The following is a 25,003-nucleotide window of genomic DNA, read 5'->3' as shown; positions in this document are numbered from 1 at the left end:
CTTTACCCATAAGGTGCAAGAAGTGAAAATTGTGGCACTCAAAAGCAAATATTAACAAACTGCTGGTTAGTATTAGTTTTTACTAATGTAGATGTCTTAAATTCTTCCATTTAGAATTTTTTCAACTATTACTTTATTATTTTAACAATATTTAATTTAAATCTCAATCAGAATTTAGCAGTTCCATAAATTAAAAATATGTAGTTCTGTTCTTATGAAAAGTTCAAAAAATAAAAGGAGATAATACTTTATTATTGCCAGTGGAGCTTTTATATTTGAAAAAAACAAAAAAAAGACATGATCCTCTGTTTTACTAGGGAACAAAAAATTCAAGTATTTTTAGTGGGTGGCAGAAACCATATTTGTATGCTGTATATAAGTCTATATATGAAAGATGTAATGGAAGCACAGATTGTGCAGATGTGACTGTGAATATGTCTATGAAAACAACCTTGGACTAGCATAAATATCCAGCACAAAAGATCACTAACTGCAAGATGCACACTCTGATAAATATACAGTAAATTTTGAGTCTGTCATATCTTCTGTTATACCTCAACAGTAAATTATCAATATATCTAGTGATTTCTTAGCCAATGGCTGATGTTCATTATAGCAGCATTATCTAATACAAATAACATGATTTTGAGATATTTCATGCCTCTGTTACTTTGAATTCTTTAGCAACTACAGAGTCTATTTGTAAATGGCATCAGTGACATAATATTTCCACTTGTAACTGAAACAGCTACATATCACTTGGGTCAGAATGAAATCCTTCTCAGAGAATTTCTGTCCATCAAGCAATTAAGATATTTGATTTTAGTTTGGATACACAAGCTGCAGAGCTCCAATTTATTTAATTCTTACAGCCATTGTGACTGGCAGTTCTGAATAAACACTACTAATAAATCATTAATCTGTAACTAAAGACTATGGTCTTTCTGGAATATTTGCCAAATGCATACTTCAGGAAATCTCACCGGAACATCTGTCATCCTCACAATTACAAGGCAGAAAGCATAACGAGTGTTTCAGACAGCCAAATTAAAGCATGAGAAAACCAGCAGCACATTGGTTTTGAGCCTGTAATAACTTCTGTGTTATTTACAATAAGAATTCAAAACACTAAGTCTCAAAATGCTAAGAAGGAACAAATTAGTTTTTGATTCAGTTTATTAATGGGAACTCATGGCAATGTAATCTTGACCCATACAAGCCATCAGGAATAAGAGATGGGGACAAAAAAAGAAAATTATGAAAATGAATAGGAAATTTGATGCATTTCTACCTCTCACCTCAGCTGCCTGGTTTCAAATGGTGCCTGAAATGTCATTCTTGTAATTATTACCATATCGAGTTGAAAGCAATTTCAACTCAGCTGATTTGATTGTGCATTAATGGCTGGGAAAAGAAGATAAGGAATGTGCATGGTAAAAATAGCTGCCCATTACAATAGTAGCAAATGGGGTCAACTATCTAATGAGATAACCTTAAATACCTTGATCATTCAGGTGTTTTTGGTTTTTTTCATTTATTAAAGGTTAATGCCAAATAGGAATGAGGAAATAAGTTAATTGAAGCCTCTCCTGCAAACCTTTACCTTCCTGTTTGAATAGTGACTAATAATTTATGAGAGAGTTTACTAAATCTCAGGGTGCTGAAGACAAAAGGTATCAGTAGTTGCATTTCTTGCCTGTCACTGATTGTTGCAAAGGACAAAGCATGTCATACCTCCTTTTCACTGGAAAGTGACGGTCAGCAACTGCAATTTAATTCCAACAAAATGAGGATAATAAGAAGTAATATGTTGGCTACTGCTTCAGCCATAGCCAAGAGTCTAAAATGGTCTTGTTGCCAACTATTGCCTTGGCAGTGTTTCTGACAGGAGAGAACCTGGAGCCATCAGCTTCTACCGCACAGCCCTTTTCCTCATTTATTTCAGCATTTCAAGGAATACCCCCATTTATTTCTTTTCTGTCCCCTCTCATGTACCTCTTTCCTTATCTTTACTATATAAGACAAGTCTTTTACCCTACAAAAGTTCTCATCTCACATTTGCTTTCTAAACTACTGCTTATGTTTCTGTTGGGAATGAATTTGCAAAAGCTGCTATCACCTTCTAATGGCTCTCTGTATGTGGGCTATGCTCTCCCAGCTTTTGTTTGGACTGGTTTGGCTATATTGTCTTTCTCTGTGAACTTCACTGGATCTAAATAGATAGAACAGAAATACTCTGTCAGAATTTATCTGTAATTATTTATGTGTACTTTCTGTTGACCTGCTCACTGAGAGTGTCTGGATTTTGGTTAAACAGGAAAAACCGTCAAGAAGGGAATAAGTTTAAGAAATATATCATCCCGACAATAAATAGGAACTGTTAAGAGAAAAATCTGAACAGAAAACATCCAGTGACCAGTGACACACGAAGGTCAAAATCATTATAAAAAACATTTTAAAAGTACTCTCAGGTGGTAGAGACAGGTTTGAAAAGCTGCTCTGGAAAACCAGACCTGCCAAGCAAGCTGGAATCATGATCCTCAGGAAAATACACTATTGTCTTAAAACTCCTTACCTCTTATGTTTTATTCCTCCTTAGGTAAGTAAGGAAGAAGAATTGGTATGGAAGATACAGTATTTCTCAGACTAATTGTTTTGTGAAGTTCCTCCACAGAGTTAAAAACAAATACTTCCCCTATTTCTTAATCAAGGCCAGGCTGTAAGAAACCTGTATGCACCTTGATAAGCTATGAACTATAAAACCAAGCAGTATATATGATATTGAGCAGCATAACTTCAGAAGGTAGGGGCGAGATGTCCAAAAAGGAACACCATTATAAAAAAGAACTGAAAATAATTCAATACGGTGAAATTTCTTTCAACACAACACACAGAATTTGATGGGGTATTTTGGAAAGAACCCTACCCATTATAATTTTTTATATACCTTTAGGGAAATATCATTGATGGAACACCTGTTGTTAGCAACATATATATGAAGAAGAGAGAATAGTTTATTTGAATCGCTAGAACTGCCTCCTAGTTCTATCTGGCTGTATGCTGCCCTTGCCACCCTTATCCTTGGGAACTATAATAATAGTAACTACCACCACAAAAATGAAATGTTATCAATTTCATCCTATATTCTGTAATCTGAGTACTGTATAGAAGCAATTTCGGTTCTTATTTAATTTGTACAAAATAGGAAAGGGATATTTCTCAAACCTTTCCCTCCCTAAACCCATTTATCAATAAACATATAAGAACCCCCTTGTCATAAATAGCTAACACTTGTTCTCTAGTAGTGCTGTTAGGTCAGGTAGCAACTAGAGAACAGACACTGTCAGAAAGTGTGTTAAGACATGTTTCAGGCTTTGTGCTCTAAGCTTCATATCTAAATTATGCATTTGGGGGTGGGGAGGGAGGAGAAGGAAGAGAGGGAATCTCTCTACTAATCTTAGTTTATCCTCCAACTGTGATATTTTGACAGAAAAACTCTAACTTACTGATTTATAGTATCACAGTGAATAAATGGGTGCGAGTCTGGTAAAATTTTCAATAAAAGAAACTTTCCTCTTTTGTTTATGATAAAATGAGTTTTCATATCGACAGAGAGCCTTTTAACTGGAATGAATTCCTGTCCACAGAAATGGCTATGTAGGGAGTTCATAATTAGCTACTTAGTCAATCGGTTGTTTTCAGAGTGCAGTAAGGACTGTCTGTGAAAATGGAATCCAGCAAAATAATGAAACCACAAACTAGACATGTCACATCTTAATAAACAATGATGTCTAATTATGAAAGAATCTGTACTTACTTGCCAAGTGCAAAACATTCCATCTTTACAGTAGTTCCCCTTGCAGCTGTGACAGTGTAAGGAAAATGGACCTCAATTTTTGGTTCGTATTCCCCCATTACACCTGGAAAATAAGAAATGTTTAAAATATGAAATATCATCAGTTTTCCATTTGTTGAGTTTATCACAGAAAAGCCCTGTGGCTTGTTTTTTGAATCTGCCCAGCAGTAAAGCTGGTAATTGATGGAGACAGCCTCGTTTGATCTGATATGCTGTGCTCAGGTCCATTATTTCAGGGTTACCAGCAGTACAACAGTGAGCTTAAGAAAAAAGATTTATTTTTTCAAACATGGGTTAATATATACATTTTGAAAGATTAAAGTGGGCAATCAACAGAAGAGTGAGAACTTTCATAGACCAAATCTTTGTTTACCAATACAGTGACAATTATGACAAATAATTCAATGTATCATGCTGTGTTTGACTGAGGACCTTCCAAGCTTAGCAAAAACATCCTCAAATTATGTAAGAGCATTTGTGCACACAGATAAAAACACAGATATGCAGACTCATACAAAATTCAGTTATGTCATTTTCAGTGATCCTTTTAATTTGAAATATGATTCTTTTTATCAGGACAACACACTACTCTAAGATACAACTAGGAAAACACTCAGAAATGTGAAAAGATATAAACACGGAAATCAATAGAGTTATCTGGAAGTTGTTGTGGAGTGACTGACAGCTTTGGAGAATCACAAGTGTTTAGGAAATGAGAAATGGATAAAAAATGGAGATAGGTTGGAGGAAATGTTATAATCGGCACGGCACGAGAAGAATATGTCTCTAAGAGCTGTGCCTGGTTAGAGAGAACTTGGGCTATGGGGTAGGCAATACTCAGGAACAAAAAGCTATATAAAACAAAGTAAGAGTTGGTCAGATTTTTAGATGAGAAAAACTGAACAAAATCCTGACTTGTGGACAAAGTAGCAACAAGACAAGTCTAATCTAAACCTATAAAAAATTCTAAAGCAGGTAAATAGGGACAAGAGATGAAATGAAAGTATAATAGTATATCTCCCTTCCATACAGAAGTTTGGCCTTCGGGATTTGTTAGTATTTGTAACATCAATACTTTCTCTAAAATTTCTTCTAGTGAAACTTCAACTACAAGAACTTCAGTCTTGACAGGGGTTCCTCCCTAAGTTCCCCTGTAGTGAACATTACTGAAAATAGTTCATTTAGGTTTTATAATGCAGCCTTATATTTCTGAGGTGTTCCTTTTAAATCTTTGGCATCTGTTGACAGTTCATATTCACTGACAGGTTTTGTGCTTCAATGAATTTAAAAAAGGGTTGTTTTTTATTTTGTGCAATATTTAATTCTGTCAAATCATTGTGTTGGATTGTTATATACTATTTAACATTAGTCTTTTTTAGTACGGAAAAAATAAATTTGAAATAGGATTAAATTACTCTTCCTTTAAAATTATACAGTATGTCTGTACTTATCTGAGGGCCAATATTATCTTTCAGATTTTGTTTTTGACTAACATTAACTCCCTTTGGCAAATGCAATCTGTACACATACTGAATGCTCGTTGTATGTCACACCATTGTTTCATATTCTTAGTGAAATGTTGATCTACTAATGCTTTGTACCACATCCTGTTCTACTGGGTTATTGCTACGCTAGCAAGTGACATGCCTGCAGCAACTTGCAGGAAATATATAAAAATTACTGAGCAATTGCTTGGTTTCTCTATGAATATTAGGAAACAAAAGCCTATTATTGCAAAGGGATATTTTTCATCCTTATTATTATGATCTTTGAGACCATGGAGGCCATTACAGTTGCATAGACATTAAATTATCAAGGCCTTACCTTCCCACATTGCACTTAACTGCTTAGCTATGGCTGTTGTACCTCCAGGCTCTTTTGTCTTTCCCAGGCTCTGTTTCGGCCTTTAAGAGTCAGTAATGGTAAAACAACCACCATCTGCATTTTCAGAAAGATTTTTGTTCATTTGTATCAGGTGCTAAAAGGAACCTGAACTTTTAAGAAATATTGAGCCTTTGAGTTATATGTACTAGAATCAATCTCTCTCAGGCTTATATACATGACTGTCTTTCAGAGGTTTGGTTGAGGCCGTAAAAAATCTTCTCAGTCATTTTTTATTTCCAGTTATCAAACATGAAATACAGCAATAAATAAAATTTATCAGCACAGAATAAAAACATAATATACAATTTTCAAGTGGCTAACAAATCACAGAGGTCACATGGTCTGAGCACTATAGAGCAATGGGATGCCATTCTTAATGCTGCTGTGCCCTGCCTTCCCATGAAAATACCTCCATTCTGACAATCTTTTACCTTTCCAGAGCTGACCCCCATGATTCAGGATTTCTCTGGCTACTTACTTAGTTTACTACATTTCCTACTTCACAAGCTGTGTCTTTCATCTGAGTTCAGACATGAGTATGAAAGTACTGAATTTGTGATTGGTATGAAACACAGCACTTCAAAATAAGTCTAGTATACTACATCTTGAAATTTTGGCTGGGATTAGCAAAGGGGCTAAAAGGCAAACTTTCCTGTTTGTTTAAGTAAATCTTAGCCCTGGGCTTTATTCTGAAACACATCATTCTACCTTACATTTTCCAGTGTCTGGTTCTGTGCTCTTTCAGCCAAGGTCTTTCTTGGCTGGGGGAGATTTATAAACTAATAATCCTTCTGTTCTGTCTCTGATTACTAAAGAAGATACTGATTCAAATGACTGAACATATCCCAGGACAAAGCACAGTTTGACCTTGTTAGAACCAGTGGCTTGTTAGTCACATGAGCAGAAATGGAGCTCAATATATATCTTTCAGATACTGTTTTACAACAATGCAGATTTTCCAACTCAAGTAAAGAAAAATATTCATAAAGACAGGGGCCTTTTATTAATAAGTGGTTTCATTTAATGAGTTGTTCCACTGATTTAGCTGCAAATCTGTGACTTGAGTTAAAATCTCTGCTACTCAGTGTCCTATGAACCCTAAGCTATAATGTCTGCATTTCATTTTTCCATGGAAAAAAATAGAGATGACACTATACTGTGATAAATACTGATTGTGAGGTGCACACATACCACAGGAATAGATGTAATAAAATTTCAAATATTTACAGATATTACTACAGCTAAAACTGCTTACATTATCCCCTGTGGGCCCTCTAATGGAAATAGAGAATGGAATAAAGTAGCAAGATCAGTTTCTGATTTTCAGTCCTTTCAGCTAAGAAAAAGGAAAAGAAGTACAGACAGAATATCAGACATTATAACTTTGAAAGGGACTGCTCTACCTCTTCATTTAGCCTCCCACTCCATGACTTTTACGATCTCAGATGAAGAGTGTCGAAAAATGGTGAGTCTATGATAGTATCCATACAATAGGGAAAAAAATCAGCTGAGCAATCATGACACATCATCTTACTCCAGCTGTGTAGAGGCTAATGATTCTGTTTCATTAATCTTCTAGGTATTAACTACCCTCTTGAATCTCCCAGAACATAGGCTTACATGATGGCTCCTTAAATCCCTTCAGCTAAAATGATCTGGGTTTGTTTCAAACTGTTTAAGCAATAGCTCTTTATCTTCCTTCAGAACCTAATTTTGAGAGGAGCAGGTTACAGGGAATACTTGAATCAGTGGTTGATAAGCATTTGAGACAGTATCTAGAAAACGATAGAAGATTCCTGGCTAAGCATCATCAGAGTGCAAGGGAGAAAAGCTAAATATTTTTTGTACTCAGGAGAAATATTAGGCACAGATTGATACTTGCCATTATTTTATTAGCAAATGATACAACCCCCTAGCTCAGTGATCAAGAGTGTTTGTCTGAGAGCTTTGGGTGAAGTCCTTGATTTTAATCAGATAGTGTAGGAGTGTTAATCTGGTTTTCTTGCAGCCTGGATAGTGCTCTAATCGCAAAATTATTTGGGATTCTTACTGATTTGGATGCTCCTCTTAATTTCTGGGAAAACTCTTGAGGAGTGATGATCTTGTCCTGCTGCATAAGAATTTTCTAATCATTTTACAGATCAGAAGTTGAGTTTACTACCACATTGTAATGACGATATGTTGTGTGAATATGTACCCAAACCCAAGAAAATTTTGACTAAGAAAATACTACATGAATGTTCATGCATATTTTCTATGGTGGAAACTAGGGTTATCTATGGTGTGGGTATTTTTGTGACAAGTGAATATTTAGCATTTTCTCTGAAGACCTGCACTATTAAATGTCTCCAGATATTTATTTGGAAGAGACAGCCCTGAATACACACATTTACAATGACAGCAAATTGACAGCACAAACTGAATTAATTCAGGCATAATGATGATACCCACCATTATATTCTGATCACATCAGAGGTTTTCATTGAATTGGGAAGAATTTATTGACTCACCTGCTATTAATCTTATTCTAAATGGAAGGACTAATGCCTGCTGTAAGTCTAAAAATTTACTGTGGGAATGGTTGTTTTAAGACAACTGTCCACAGCATTCCTTCCACTTAGAGGTCTCTCAGACAAGTTTTTAGCTATAAATTCATCATTTGAGAAGCCCTAAACATGCTTAGGTGAAATTACATTCTGTAATGCACTGAACTAAAATGCCAAGATTGTTTTCATATGTTAGAGAGCAAATCCTATTACATATCACTGGATGGAAAGAAGTCTTTACCGGAATATATCCTAATATCAAAGAAAATTTAGTAATTCAGTTCCTGGGGAAAAAAAAAGAATACAGCACAAGAAGGGTACAAACTCTTCTTTAGTTTATAACTAGGGGATAAGATGTAGATGTATTTCTAGTTATAGAGGTATAAATGTAAAAGAAGCTCACACTTAACTGAAACAAAATGTTTAACCAAAGCTTAAGCAAAACTTTCCTCTTTGCACTTTAAAATCCATCTTTCAATTGTACTGCATTTGACTACTGTGGCAGTTACATTCTGAGCTCTGTCTAGAAAGCCCTTTCTAGAAATAGCATTACTATACCAAAATCTATTCAAAATCAGTTATTTATAACTAGTAAATATCATGTATGCATGCCATACATACACAAGAACTTTCTACCTCTCCCAAACATTGAATACAACTAAAAGCACTTCAATTGAAATCAGGTGTGCTATGATTGAAGTAAAGGGAACCAAAGCCAAACCCTAAAGATGCAAAAGCAATGAGGTAATCTCAGAATAAGCAATGAGGGAAAAAGTGGTGTTTTCTCTCTCCAAATAAGAGGCAAAAATTTCTAGTGTACAGCTTGGGCTGCTGAGGTCTCTCTTGTGTTTGAAAACATCCAGCAGTAACTATGACCAAGGCTGCTGTCTCTCTTTATGTAGAAAAGTATTTACTGAGTCCTAACCTAGACTTCAGTCCACCAAATTTCCAACACATATGCAATGTGACGTCTAAACTCTTTTTCTAAACCCAGCACATCTGGAATTGCATGAAATTAAACTTTATCCTTTGGACAATCCAGAGATGAGTAATGGCACTTGAATGGCTTGTATACAACATTGCAGTATGAAGATTTGTGCATATAAATAGTTGTATGAAACATGAAAACCTGAACATTTAAATTGACTATATATATAGATAATTTTCCCAAGCAGCCATACACATCAGGAAAAATCAGGATTCACCACATTAGATAACATACCATCTTGCTTGAGATGCCTAAGAATATAAGTCCTCAAAAACACGAAAAAGCTATCATTGTTCCATTTTGCTTTTATGGAGGAGAAGACTCTGTTGAACATGGCACAAGAAATCTGTGGCAGATTTCTTTAGGCATCACTGGCCAATGCTTATTTTTCCTCCTTTCAAATTGCCTGATGTTCATTCAGGATCACAAAAGATATTCAGAAACCTGGGAAATATTATTTAATCTAAATGATTAAGAGAAGAAGGATCTAATTTTCATGGGGTTTCTAATTATCTTCCTTATAGCATGCTCACAGTTCTCAAAGAACCTCATTTCTCCTGTAGTAAATGACATAATTGTTTGTACTTCAAATATGAGCTTAAGCTTTTTTTTTTTCCTTGCAAGCTCTTTTACAGGATAAAAAGAAAATATTGTCTTTCCAGCCAAGTGCCAAAGTACGAAAATAGTTGCAGTGTCTAGAGAGAATATTTCAGTTGTTTCTGATCAATTAGAACCCTACTACACAAAGTAGGGTTGCTCTAATATTCATTGTATCTAATTAACTGGAGACAGCTTCCTAAATAAGAAATATTTTTCAGTTGGGACCCCTCATATAATCACGCAAATACAAGTGCCTATTATTTCCTCAATATGAAGATCAAATTAACAGTAATATTTCTCCTCCATTAGCAACAACTATTGAAATACCCATTGTTTCAGACCCAACAGTAAAGAATTATCCTGTTATAAACTTGTTGCAGTTCTAACTTCAAGAAAAACTCATGCTGTTCACAATCAAATTATTTTCATATGTTGACAAGAACTCCAAACTGACAAGCTATTTTTATTTGAACATTAGGTCATACCCCATAAATGTGAAGCAGCAGTCACATGTGAATTTGTATCTAAGATCCTCAGACAGTAAGATACATACATTCACTATGACCATTCTTAATAATAATTTGCAATTGTGTAGGTGATTTTCATTATAGGCTTGCACAAATTGGAATTTAGTCCCCATTAATTAAAATATTAACAACACACTTCTGTCTGAAATATTAGCAGCTACAGTTCAATCCAACATCATTCCTAATCCTGAGTTGAATTTAGAGGAATACTTCCTCCTGAGTTCATTTATTTTCTGCTTCATATACACTGTGTATGATCAGTTAGCTCTTTCCTTTGTGCAGTAGTTTCATAAATCATAAGGAGAAGTGAAACAAGTAAACATGAGTGCAAAAAATGTGCAAAATGATACATGGCTAGAATCTTAAGCTACTTTAGCTAATTAATGAAAGCAACAGCTTCATTTCTAGCAGATAGTGTTTCTGTAAACTACTGGGAAATCTTAACCATTAAAAATCCTTTAAAGAGATTACCTGAACAGAGTTTGAAGCAGATTAAACTCAAAGCAAACATTCACAGTGGAAGAGTTCTTGCTCTACCTTGAATCCTGGAACATAAGATTTTTCGAATCTTTCCCAGTTTTCCTCCTGTAATACTCCCCTGGGTTCAGCCCTTTTATGTCATCAAAAGATCATCCCCAGTTGTTTTTTCTATACTTTTTTTACGTAAAATATTTTACAAATGGTGTCATTGAACTTCTGTGTGCTGTTTGATAGTGCTCTTCAACTATGGTACAATCTCCATAAAGCACTCTGCAAAAGGTTTATTGTATAGGAGCCCTCTATAAAATTCTCTGCCCACCTACAGATATTCATACCTATAGATATGGACCACTGGTGCTGACTGTAACACATTTTCTAAATAGAAAAATCATTAGTATTTTGGGGGAAAACCCCAAAACCATCAACCTTCCCCCATCCATTTTTTTTGTTTTGTTTTCGTTTGGTTTGCAGTTTTTTAATTAAAATAAGACTATAGGTTTTTAATCCTGATTTCCATCCTACTAGTTTTTACAACCTTTTAGTGGGATTGAGCCACAACAGCAGAATGAAAGAGACAAAAAGTTAAAAATAACTGTAGCGCATGAAGGAAGAAGGCAAAACTAGTAACGCAAGTAGGAAACAAAAACAAGGAAAGGGAAAGACTGACAGAAGCATTAATGCTCATCTTTAAGCAAATTTTAAAATTCTAATTATCAATTAATTGACAACTGTTAGCATTCTTCAGGGGTGGGCATAGCCTATGTCTGTAAAACTGCTGGTTTTATTCTATCTTTATTATTTTGCTATCCTATACTGGCCATTTTCATTGCCTAATTTATGCTATTTGGGAAATTACTATAACTTCCAAACTTTCCTTAAGGCTGGGAAAGAGATATTTAGAAAACTCTTATGTTCAAACAACATATCCCAGAGTTTAATCTCAACAAGCATATGCAGAACATATTTTATCATGGAAAGGTAGAAAAGAACATCATTAATACTTTGATAAATATACATTCTATCATTATGTCAGACTATTAATCACATAGAATGAATTGATAGAATTAGGGCAGACAGAATTCAGTTCACAGACTGTGCTGACATGAAAAAAATTGAAAGTCTAAGTCTGCATTCAGTTACATGAGAAAATGTCTGGTCAGATAGACAAACCTCTGTTGAGGATAAACTAATTTGATGTCACAGAACATTGTAAAAGTATCCTCTGACATCTGAAATTGTACAGATTTTTTTTCTTTTTTTTTTTTCCTGGAAATTTCACTATAGCAAAGCCAATAGGGAGTATCTACATGGAGATAAAATGAAGTATGAGTTAAGTTTCTCCTGTACAGTAGCAATGTTAAGTTAACACATTTTCAAGATAAATAAAAGAGATGAAAAGACAAGAAAAACTGGAACAAAAATGTATGAACTCAGAATAACTGTCTTATGCTATCAAAAATCAAATTTGTTTTACTCCCTAGGTTTTTATTTCCTAAATTTGAAGAGGCTTTCTGTTGGTTTTATTAGTCAAGAAAATTTACTGCTCTCAATCAGCATCCAAGCCTGCAAAGACCCATTTTAAAAATGCTGTTTATTATTTGTAAACAGTTATTAAATAATTCCTCAAAGTTTGTAATGCATTATACAGGCAGTTAATGAAATGATGCATAATATTTTTTTCCTGCTAAAACTTTTTATCTCCTCAGATAGAATTTTCAGAGTGGTTTTATAACCCAGCTTGAAATGAAATTGAATTGTATGAAATGACTGATTGTCAAGGACATCTGAACAAATGAGGTATTCATTTTATTCAGAATCCATTGAAGGATTTCTTGACATTTTTATTTAATTTGCTTCATATCAAGGAGCTAAGTTCCCCTTTGAGACACATCACAAAAGAAATAAAAGATTAATAAAAGCCCAGGAAGTTCTTACATTCTTGCAGAGTTTGACAGAATGCCTTAATATTATTCTGTTATTCCCTCATAGATAAATAGAGACCAATGTTGTCATTGGAGTGTTTTTTGTCAGAGGCTTTTTGCTCCCCTGGGTACAGGTACTGCATATACATCAACATCCAAGAATGATGATAAATATACCAATTAGAATATTTTTGAGTTAATGATACATATGCCTAGGGAATACAAACTATATAAATTGTTTTATTGATATAATGCCAGTTGTGAAAGCTGTTTAAAACCACAGGTTCTTCCTGTGGCTTGTAACAAATGTGCTGACTGTGTAAGATAATGTCAGCTGTGATGCCAACCATTGGAACTCAGAAAGCCGTACGATTTTTAAATTCAAGTCAGTATTTGAAAAGTTTAAAGTGATTAAATTAATGCTATAATAAAAAAAGCTTAAAAAGTCATATTCAAAATCATACAACATGACTCATCAAACATAGTGTCAAGTAAATTTTCAGGTACTTGGACGTTTGTTTTAATGCCATTCTTAATTTCTTACTTCCTTCTTAGAGTCCATCCTCAGCTCTTCCTTTCTTCACAAATTATTTTTTTTAAAGTAATGAGCACTTCTTTTTCAGCAGGTATATTATCCCATATTTTGGAGTATAGTATATATAGATATTTTAAAAATTTTGTCATCATTCTAGTATTTGTCAATGGACAAGGTGATATAACCTAAGGCCATTTCTATCAAAATGAAAAAGTACAGCACAATTAATGGAATTTTCTTATTGAGATCTTAGTTTTTAAAAGAGTTATACTATTGCATTCTGTAGAGGAGGTAGAACAAGGCAGATGTCCTAAATAATAAATATGATTCAGCGACCAGAATTTTCCTTAATATTTTTCCAAGGCAGGGTTATGGAGACTGCAAGGGTAGCTAGCTCTGCGTCTCTTCACTGAGAAACTTGCTCAGTCATATAGGAAAGCAAGCAATTTACTAAAAAATCCTAAAGACCTCCATGACAATAAAGAAGCTTTTCGGAAATCCAAACAGATTAAAATTGATGCATGGAAGACTAGTAGAAATTCATGCATGCAAAAAAAACAAATCAGGAAACTGGGAAATTGTTGAGGAGCTGTTCATCTCTGTGCAAATACCTCCCCAATACTCCAGCACAGTTCAGAAGGTTGGATTATCACAGTGGTGTGACAGCCAGCCATGAAACACAAATTTGCTGGAGGCTGGTATATACTACCCACTTGACATTTAAGAACATCTGCAGAGTTTTCCTTTATAGATTTTGTTTCTTAGCTCAGTGATGTAGACTGCTGACTTTATTCTTATTTACTCTCTCCATTTCTCACACTATAATGCATGTCTATGTACTGCTAGTACAAGATGGATAATTAATCTGTCGAATTTCTGCACAAAATGGAACCCTATGAAAGCATAAAGAAATGTAATAAAGAATAATTAGAGATATGAAGAAATCCATAAAAAGATATGAATAATAAATATGACAATAAAATTCAAACATATTTTTACCAGAGTTTGAACTGAATAAAAAGACAGTCAATGTTTGGGTTTTTTAATTTGGAAAGGTTGATATCGAAAAGATCAGATTCATTATGTTCACTATGTAAAATTAAACACCTGAAACTCAATAATTACCATGGGTACTAAACCACAAAAGAAAATAGGAAATGATACAGTAAAACATGCAGCTATTTGCTGCAGGGGCTGCATTCTATGCAGATGGAAATTTAAATTTCCTATGATGAATAAATATTAACTCAATTTCACTCTAATATATGAATATATTTTTAACTTGGTTAAACAAAGTAATCTCTGTTTAAATATAGCTCTTGTAGTGCATGGACAGCATAAGACTTGTCTTGGTTCTAGAAAAACTGTGAGCAAGACAAAAGCCTCAGAGTTTCTCTTCCTCTCTTTGATTTATGTAGGTATGGATTCATATATGCTGAATTGCTGACATAACTGTGAAAAACTAGAAACCCAAATTAAATGTGAAAATCTTAGAAAAAGGGAAATATAGGCACCTGTAGAATTCACAATTACTATTCTCAAAATTTGCATTATTTTGGCAGAAAAAGAAAAATTAAAACCACTTATAATGTAATAAATACTAATCTTGCAGAGAAGAGCAAATAACAATTGTCTCTATAAGCAGATATTCCAATAGAATCAGGGCTACTTATAATTTATATTGGAATGTAATACTGCTTCATTAGTATTATTGGAAGATTTTTTTCTTTTGATCTTTGGGAAAAAAGATTGTAAGTCACTTTTCGATAATAAGATTTAGCCACCTATTTACAGAAAAGAATACTGCAATTATATGCCTTTATGAAATTCAAAACTACTTGGGTATCTATCACTGTAGCCAATGCTGTTTTACTTTTCTTGGTGGCATTTTATCAGTGCATTGAATTGGAGCCTGGAAGCATAACAGGTCTTTAGTCCTGCAACAGGTAGACTTTTAAGCATTATGACCTCTTTTCAACTGTCTAACGATGTGTACCTTGTGTGATCTAAGATGCATTAATGATCTCCTGGCATCCTGCAGCTGGTCTGTATGCCCCATGTAGCATTTGTCAGTCCCCTGTGCATGTCTCAAGTGCCTGAGAGTGTCTCAATGGTAGTGGCCACTTGGGTGGAAGCAACTAAACTGAGACCTAAGGAGACACTGCTGAGAAAGAAGATGTTCTTCTCTCTGACAGAACACAAGAATAGCAAGGAGGAGTAACTGTTCTAAACAAAATACATTGGGATGTGTCATCTTGCACATCAATCTTCAGATGTCTAAATATTCTCACAGCTGTTGGATATTTTAAAAGAGACTGCCTCCATGAACAACTTTTCTTTGCCAGTTGCTTCAGTAAATGCATCCATATATTGAAAAAAATTAAAGTCATGGTTCTTAATGGTTTTGGTTCTGTATTTTTGCTTTGATGTGGTATACAGGAATAATGCCTTTCTTACCATCGTTCCTCAGTGTCAGAGGTGTAGGAGGACTCAAAACTCTGGCATTTGTCACTGTGTTTTTTACCAGGCATATGTAGCTGCCAACATCAGATGTTTGCACCTTGGAGATGTAGAGATTGCCTGTCTCCTGAGAGATGAAGCGTCTGCTGTCTTCTGCCACAAAAGATGGGAATTCATTAAATACCCAGCTATAGATGATCTCTAAAAAAAATGCAGAAAAAAATAAAAGAAAGTAATTATGGGAACAATAGTGTGTAATGCAAATAAATACACAAAATAAATGTTAATTAGCTTTACTTCAATAATCTAGGGGGCAAAAAGCAAAAGGTTTTAAAAACTTCTTATTTGTCTCATTTAGAATTGAAGATTATTTTTTTCCTTTCCTTAGCATTTTGAAAGTAGCATAAATGTTTAGTCCACAGGTTCCCTGGGAAGACAGATTTAGTTCAGGAAAAATACTTAAATTATTCATCAGGCTCAGAAAAATATCAATAAAATAACAGATCACTCCCTTTTCTGGTCCTTCAGGTCAAACCAAAGATCATAAACAAAGCATTTTTTCTCTGCTTATTCAGATCTGCAGTGAAATATATCAAGATGTTTCCTTTAGAGCTATGGATGACTTCTGCAAATGTATGTATAAACAGTTTTTGTTCTGAATATCTGTTTTCAAAATCACCAGATTCTAATATCTTTTCAACCTGCTTTGCAGGTAGTATTGCTGTCCTAGATGTCTATCTTCTATATTTGCTTCATTGAATTTCAGAACCCTTCTTTATTCAGTTTAAATCTCTATGATCAATGAAAAATTCCTTAAACCAAAGCTACCAGCTAGTCAGTGATCTTTAAAAATGGCAATTAAATCCAGTCCCTTGGTTCTTATTTTTATCTCATTAATCCTTCTATTTACCTGAAAATTATATACCTTTACACTCATAATGGCTGGTTGAGAAAAGAAATTATTATTCTGTATGAGATTAAATAATGATTTGTTAAAAATCCTAGATTCATTTATATCTCAACATTAGAAGTATCAGTAAATTTAATAAGATTCTGATTTAGCAGGGTATTCCTTGTAGGGAATTATTCATGTGGAGTTCCACCAATTCTGACTTTAAAGCCTTAACCTTATGTATATTCCTTTCTACTTGTTCTCCTTTCAGTCTTATGATCCATTGTTTCATTCCGTCTTCACGCTTAAAAAAAATATTGTTCAATACCTAAACCGCACATTGACAATTTCTTCCATAATCTCCCCCCATGATAATCTTTAATGAAAGTATTAGAAATTCCAACTGATTTGCCCTTTCTCTCTTTGAGTGTATTGTCCTCTGACATGGTGGTGAGAAAGGAATAGAAAATCACAAGGAATGCTTTCTCAACCAATGTAACCCAAGAGTGCACGCAGTATAGATGCGGTACATTCTGGATTAAATTTTAAGAAGTTCAGTCTAATTTTGAAATCAAATGAAAATTTTCTCATGAAAAGCTGACCGTATTGGTACAAAAATGTTATGTTAAAAGACTGAACATACTTCTGCCACAGGAGGGGAAGACCTATCCAAAATGTGGCATTAAGCTACACACAATAACTTTTTGCTGAAAATCTTTTCCAGGTCTAATAGTAATGCTGAGTGGTTACACAAGACCCTGAGGAATTAAGCGCTCATAGCTCTTGGAGTGCTCAAATTTTCCTTTCTCTTCTGTTATGTTTCAGGCAAAATACTAATTAGCCCCAAATATGTCTCTCTGAAAATGTCATTGCCACATTTTGCCATGATGTCTTCTTAACTGGCAGAAATGATTCATGGCAGCATAAAATTTTACAAAGTGATGATAAATACACAAGTTCAAGGAAAATGCACAGGCTTTAACTGAAGACACCTGTTAACAATTCAAATGGAAAGCAATCAGTCTCATTAATTGCTCTGGTTTAAAAGTAGTTCAAACCAAATGCAAAATAGTAATCAGCATGGGTTCATTGGCAGTTCATGTAGAATAGAATTTTCTCTATTTGGAGCCTAAAACCACACACAATTAATTATTCATTTATTAATTAGAATTATTACTAAGGAACAGATTTCAGGCAATAAGTTCTTACGCCTCTAAGGAAACACAATACTAAGTCTTTGCCAGTGGTGAATCCAGGGACATACATTTCTAAAAAACCAAAACCTGGGTAAACATTTTTAAATATCTGAAGACTTTGCATCTGAATACTCAGATCTGGAATTGACCTGGAATTCTTGATCTTCTTTGCAGGTGAAAACCCTCTTACACACTTAATGATTTTTTTTTCTCCTATTAGACCTGGTTAATAAGTTCAGCAGATTCTTAACATTTTGAGGGTTATGTCCATACACTATGCATAGGCTTCAGTGGAAATACCTCAGGAAAATGCTGTAATTTCTAATGCATGCTATGCAGACCAGTCAGAAGCAACCACAGCTGGCTTGGGATCTGGGGACCCCACAGTTTTTAGCTGACAGAAATAGATGGATGATCTTGCAGAAGTGATTTTACAAAAGAGTGTTCACAGAATGACTGCAATTAGGAGAAAATGGGTGTACCTTGACATTGATCCATCGTGCAAATATCTCACGCTTCTAAATTTGCAGCCATAGTAGAGGACAAAACATGCATTGGTGTTCATATTCTGGGACTCTGTTCCTACTTTGCATGCCAGCAAAATTCAAATTTAGGGTTTGTAAATCACAGAATTGCTAACAAAGGCTGGCCAAGTGAAAAAACACAAAAACCTGGGGTTTTGGTTTGTTTTCTTTTGTTGGTTTGTTTTCTTCTGGCTGTGTCATGCATAAGAGAGTACCCAAATAATTGTAATGACATATAAAAAATAACAAATAACTAGTGGAGGATCAACATTTAAAACATTGTTTTCTCTCTATAGAGAAGTGTGTCATCTAAAGTACATGAACAGTAAAACATTCTGAAAGGACTGTTAATATAGTCACATGCTACAAGTTCAGCAGAGAAGCACATATAAACTGCTAGAAGAGAGGAATTTAAATACTATCTGAAATCCTGCTCTTAAAATATTGTAAACCTCTGAGTGAACCTTTTGAATTTCAGGAGCCTGAGACCAAACATATGACACCAGGCCTGTTTACACACAGCTCACTGGACCTTTTAGTGAACTTCAAGCCTGAATTTTCCTAGAATGATTTACATTAAAAGATTTTAGAACCGGTGTCATTTGACTAAACACAAATACAACTGCCATTGTATTAACGTTTTAATAGGATGCTGAACTCCAGAGATGCATCTCAAGCCTGACAGGTAAATAATGATGACTTTCAAGAGATTTTGAAGCTAAAAGTCAGTGCGATCAAAATCTGAATAAACCAAACTAGAACTGTAAAATCAGATCTTCTGAAGTCATCTCCTTTTGAGAAAAGGCTGAGTAAATGTTTTTACCATGCTGTACTCACTTTGTTTTCAACAGAGAAAAAAAATGTTTAAGAGGAAACTGAATACTGCAGTATACAGAAGTGTAGAGTATTTTTACAGAATATATGTTGAGATTCTTTTTTATTTTTATGCCCCTCTATTTTGTTTTAAATGTGACACCTATGCCAAAACCACAAAGATGATGCAGAGCCCTTCCTGGAAATTACAGCTGAATGCCAACACGAAAGAAACTTTTATGCAGATACTATTCATCAACACAAACAGAAATGGAGGATAAAGAGACAGAGAAATTATGAATTATAGAACAGTTGTAGACTGACTTTCTCTTGTGGCTTTGGGCTGAAGAACCCTTCTGCTGTGAAATTCTGTTATATACAAAGTGATGGTGCAAAATATATGTCATTTTGGTAACTGCAAAAATGGTATTCCTTTTTATGAATGACCAGTCTTGTTTACAGAAGAATATCTCTAAGGAAATATGTATCTTTTTTCTGAAGATCATGTGGAAAGCCTTCCAAATATCCAATTTGTTTCTGTGTTTTATTAAGTACGTCTTAGTGGGCTATGTAGGTGAAAATCTGGGTCACCTGATAATGAAATAGTAAGAAGAGAGCATCTATTTCCTGCCGGAAGGAATTTATGGTGTGAAATTTTGCTTACTATAATTTCTTAAATGATTTTTGTAGATCTATTTTCTCTGTTAAACAACACTAACTCCTAAACTGTCACAATGTGGTGTACTTCCCATAATGGATGAAGCTGGAGTACTGACATATCAGCATTTTTTTAGTGCTGTACTGTGCTTTTGGAGATATCATTCTGATGCAGAAAATGTCAGTACCGTGGTAATGTAAAAGTCCTTCTCTCATTGTGGGTCAGTAAGAAATAACCCCTTAAGTATTGTAACAAGAGATGTGCTGGAAGCATTCAGATAGCACCCAATATTCACTCCAGTGTTTGTTAGTGTCTGAATGTTTCACAGATTTTCCTCAGGGCTTTTCTCATAAGAAATTACTTGTTTCATCCTTTTAACATGAAGTTTCTGGACAGCCTTGCCATCAGCTCTGTGAGATAAGTGGTATTTTGGGTGCAAGTGAAGATGTAACAAGAAGGTCTCCACATAAACTACTTTAAGGCCAACAAAAACCTAAATATACAGTCCATAAAATGGTTACATTTTGCATAATCAATGGCAAAGCATACAAACACATATCTCATAATTGCACCTCAATGGAGTTATGAGGTTTGTACAAGAAATAAGTCTGGGTTTTGTCTTCTTTTTGTTATGTGGTGGAAGATCCTGTTGGAAAAATATATTTCTCTTCCTCTATTTAGGATTTCCTTTGATTACTCTGATTCCACAAGATGGCAGTACTTGATGAATAAATAGTATTGATGCTTGATAACAGCCAAAACCTGAGATAAAATGGGAGTTTTAGGAACTCTGAAGATGATGTTTCTTCTGGTTTGCTCTCTTTCTTTTTTCTTTAAATTAATTAATTAAGAAAAAAATTTAATCAATAAAAAAGTGTGAAAAATTCACTCAAGATTACAGGCTGAATTTACTATACATGGCTATAAACAACGAACATTGCATAATGACTTTGTTTTAATATTTAGAAATATTCTGTTCAAATGAAAAAAGTGTCAGGAAAAATATATGCCTACATTTCCCCTGCTGAAAATATAAAGCCTTATTTTACATCAAGCCCAGTTTTCACCTTTTTCACGACAATTGCTGTTTGGGTGTTCTGTATACTAGGCACAGAATAAGGGTGCAACATGCAGTACTCTCTTATGTGGGTGAACGCATTCAGCAGGGAAGAGGATTCTTTATAGCTAAGATGAATGATAACAATGGGTTGTTCCTCCAGCCTCCCACCAATACCAGATAAATAATTTTGGTGCATTTCTTTGTGCTGCTGTGGTTTATTATCAGTGTTCATTAATCCTTCAAGAAAATATTTAATGAAGGTAATTTATTTGTTGCAATGTAATGCACCCACATAGAGCAAACAGATACTGTGAATTTATCAGCTAGCAATGAAATTGCTTATTTCCATCTCTGGGGGCTCTGTATCTACTGCTTGCTTACCTGAAACACAATTCTACCAATCACATATTTGTCTTTTCCAGATTTAATTACAGTGATAAATCTCAAAATATTTTCTTTCTTATAACTATTCACATAGCCAATAACCAAAAATATGTTAGAAAATGTAAGTGTACTGTCAGAACTGATCTTGTACATACAAATATTATATTGTCATTACCAGTATACACAGTCAATATAATCTTATTTGTACATTGAACATGTATGAAATGTAGCCAGTGATTGAAACATAAAAAGACTGATGAAATGTCTTGCTTGCACATGTGCTCTTTAAAGAGACCACATAGCATATGACAAAATGTATGGCTTCTAGGAAAAGATGTTAGATTATTATGCATATTTATCACTGATATGATTTTCATATTAAAACAGAAACGTGTTCCAGAGAGTATCAAAACATTGTTATCAAAAGCCACATGTTATTCAGGCCTTTCTTTTGCTCTCAAGCAAGATCAGATATTCTCATCTCATCTTTTAAAAATGTCTAGTGAGTTATATTCCTAAATTTAGATCTTCAGAATAACCTATATATTTGATGGGATAATTAGACAGTTTTCCTTAATATTTGTTTATAAATACTTTTTTTTTCTTTTTCAGTACTGTTTATTACTTATACCAAATACCATACTGAAAGTACTGACACTTTACTGATGACCTATATTAAACTTTTACAGTTACTATGGAAGATCATTATCCCTGTGTGTATCAGGTGAGATCTGTAAGTCTCTTCAACTTTTCTTTAGAAGTCATGATTTTGAATACTCTGCTTAGCTTGATTATTTTCATCTCTACTGATTTTCTACATCTTATAATGTAGGACCCAAAGCTGGACATTAATACTAATGATAATTGGAACAGTAGTCACATGTACTCTATTGGTAGCAGTTCTCTTAGTATGTCCTAGAATTTAAGTATGCAGTTATTCATTCTACTAAACATTCCATTTGTTTTTTTGTAGTAGCAGGATTTTTCTAAGGAAGAATGCTGTTTAATCACTTATTTCCCTTTGTTCTATTTGTACATTTAATCTTGGATAAATAGAGTAACCTGCATTCTGCTGAATTTTGTCTTATCCATTGCAAGCAATTTCTCCAATGCACTGATCCTTTTGGATTTTCATTCTGTGCTCTGCAGTGATTGTAACCCTTGCAGGAGCTATTCTCAAATGATAAATATGCCTTTCTTTCCTCTAGGTAACTTACACTTTCAAAAAATAAAATGAAATTTGATTTTTTTTTTGACAAATCCATACTGGATGTTTCTTAACAACCTCAGTAGCTTTGCAGAACTCAAACTCTGTCTATGAGCCCTTTTTAATTTAAAAAACCCACAAACCAAAAAGGAAATGGCCTCATATTGTCCAAGGCACAGTTAGGATTGGTTATGAGGAAAAAACATTTTCACCATAAGGGTAGAATGGCAAACTCTCAAGGTATTTAGAAGACATACAGACATGGCACTACGAGATATTGGAGTCAATGACATTAAGGGTCTTTTCCAATCTAAATGATTCTATGATTAGTAACTTCCAAAGACAGGAATTAGAGTTAATTTTGGTCTAGCATTAGAAAGGGTAATCATGAAGATGCACACCATAATAAATTCATCAGTTTCAACGTTAAATGACATAGTTCATTGACTGATATGAGACTTGATTAATATCCAGTTTAAAAACTGAGATATAATTAACAATATTGGAAGAAAATACATATAGCCAAACTCGCTCAGTCTATTTTTATAGTTCTTTTTATTGACATAGATAGCCAAGTTTCTATAATGTACCTAGAATATGAAATCATGTTTTTATAAAAGAACATGTTGATTAAAATAATTGGAATAAATTCAAACTTTACTTATTTTGCATTGAAAGGATAAAAACTGGCTGCAAAGCATGATCAAAAAGACCAGATCTGGAATTCTTTTTCCTCTACTGCTGTCCATTTTAACAGTTTAAAACAAATCTATAAAGTTGTAATCACTGATCTACAGGAAATATAAGACTTGTCAAGGGCAAATGTGCAGAATGAGTCACTGGCAAGCTTTGATTTGGATAGCTTATTATTATTAGAACCTTTTTAATGATGGAAATATGTTGAATATACAGCAACACAAGTTGATTAGTAATAATTGGAATGAACAAGAGTTTTGTGGTAATGATTGACTAACTTGTATTCATGAAAAACGTGACACTGGAAAATAATGAGTATATTGTTTAATGCTCAGGAAAACACACCACTATATAAAATAAATGGAGAAATTATTTTCTTTGGCAAAATGTTCAACAGAATTTAAAGTATTTTTCCCTTTTTTTTTTTCTTTCACACTTTATGTTTCTCTTGTTCTGTGACCATTAATTTTCTCTACATTTTAATGTACTGGTGTGATAGTTACTTCAGCATGCTTAGTTATTCTCTAAGATTGCTGTAGCTGTGAGTACAATGAAAAGCCATACTCCAGAGCAGTGTTACCTGCAATGGCCCCTGGAATCCTGGACCCAATGGGACTACAGCATTACATGGAAATTTCATTTTATGACTGCTGCAGTGATACCAATAGACTGATGCCTTTTGAAGGCATAACTAGGACATTCATCAAAACAAAAAACCTACAAGTAATAACAGGATGATGATCATCCAAATTTGTAGAATATTGCTCTGTCAATTACAAGAATGGCATCAGCTCTTTTTCAGCTGAGAGATGCAAAATGGCTGCATGCCTAACTTTCCTCAGCTCATCAATTAGCAGCAGAAGCTCTGTCAAGCAAATTCTGTAATTTGTCTGCAAATACTCACTAGTACACCAGTTATCAGAGTGCCAGTCTCTCAAGGAGTTTATACGTGTGCTTCAGTTTGCAGTTTTGTACATCCAAGAGAGAAAGGAGCTTAAATTTGTCACTTTATACCTCAGTCACCTTGATTCCTAATGCCAGGAAGGATTAAGGTAGCACAAAGATTTCTTTAACAAGATTTAATTTCAGGCTTCTGGGTATAGAAATGAAAATAAAAGGCAACTGCTGTTCTAGTTTATATTTCAGAACTCTCTTTTTTAGCAGACTTCACCACTCTTTACATGCAGCTGTTGTCATAGGAATTGTATTTTCAAAAACTGAATGCTCAGAATCCATAGAGTTCCCTTGGTATGCCTGCAAACACTGAACTTAAGATACAATCCACTGCCTCTCTGCTTGATAGTCTCTTGTTGCTAGATCTTTTAAGACAAATTTAAAGGCTCTTGCTGGGTCTATCTGCAGGTCAGTGTTTGGTGAATTTCATCATGGCCATAACACAATATGATTGATGAATCTTCCTTCGGTCTGTTCCTTTGTTCCTATGGCATTTATATTATACTAAGATCTGAAATCAAGGGCAGTACCATTATCATCATTTTTATATGGGAAAACTCAAGAAGATGGAAGGAAATGACTTCACAGCAGTCATGAATCAAGCCATAGTCAAAGGGATATCTCCACTGATACATAATTATTTTAATTTCTAGTATTTGTTCCTCCTCTCATCAGCCTTTGAACATCCACAAAAAACTGCCAAAATGCACACACTAAAAGGTTACAGCCAATGAATCCTTAGGAGCTGTGTGGATGAACACTGGAGATGGGTAGCTATTCCCTTATTATCCCCTTGAATTTTGTTTTCAAATATGATAAAA

At 34.2% G+C, this 25,003-nt stretch overlaps 1 protein-coding gene across 1 annotated transcript in view; it reads right to left on the bottom strand.

Moving 5' to 3' along the window:
- The window catches only part of LOC103805269 (contactin-5-like), a gene marked incomplete at both ends in the record, with an annotated part of 101,710 nt that overhangs the window by 23,992 nt on the left and 52,715 nt on the right, over positions 1 to 25,003 (bottom strand). The window contains 2 exons of the mRNA XM_009077909.1: positions 3,818 to 3,920; positions 15,796 to 15,999. Of these exons, the coding sequence (XP_009076157.1) occupies positions 3,818 to 3,920; positions 15,796 to 15,999 (307 nt within the window). The remainder of the gene's footprint in view (positions 1 to 3,817; positions 3,921 to 15,795; positions 16,000 to 25,003) is intronic.

This window comes from Acanthisitta chloris, unplaced genomic scaffold, assembly GCF_000695815.1.
Source record: "Acanthisitta chloris isolate BGI_N310 unplaced genomic scaffold, ASM69581v1 scaffold9107, whole genome shotgun sequence".
Taxonomy (NCBI): domain Eukaryota; kingdom Metazoa; phylum Chordata; class Aves; order Passeriformes; family Acanthisittidae; genus Acanthisitta; species Acanthisitta chloris.
The sequence above is the reverse complement of the archived record's forward strand: the minus strand, read 5'-3'. Positions and strand labels throughout refer to the sequence as shown.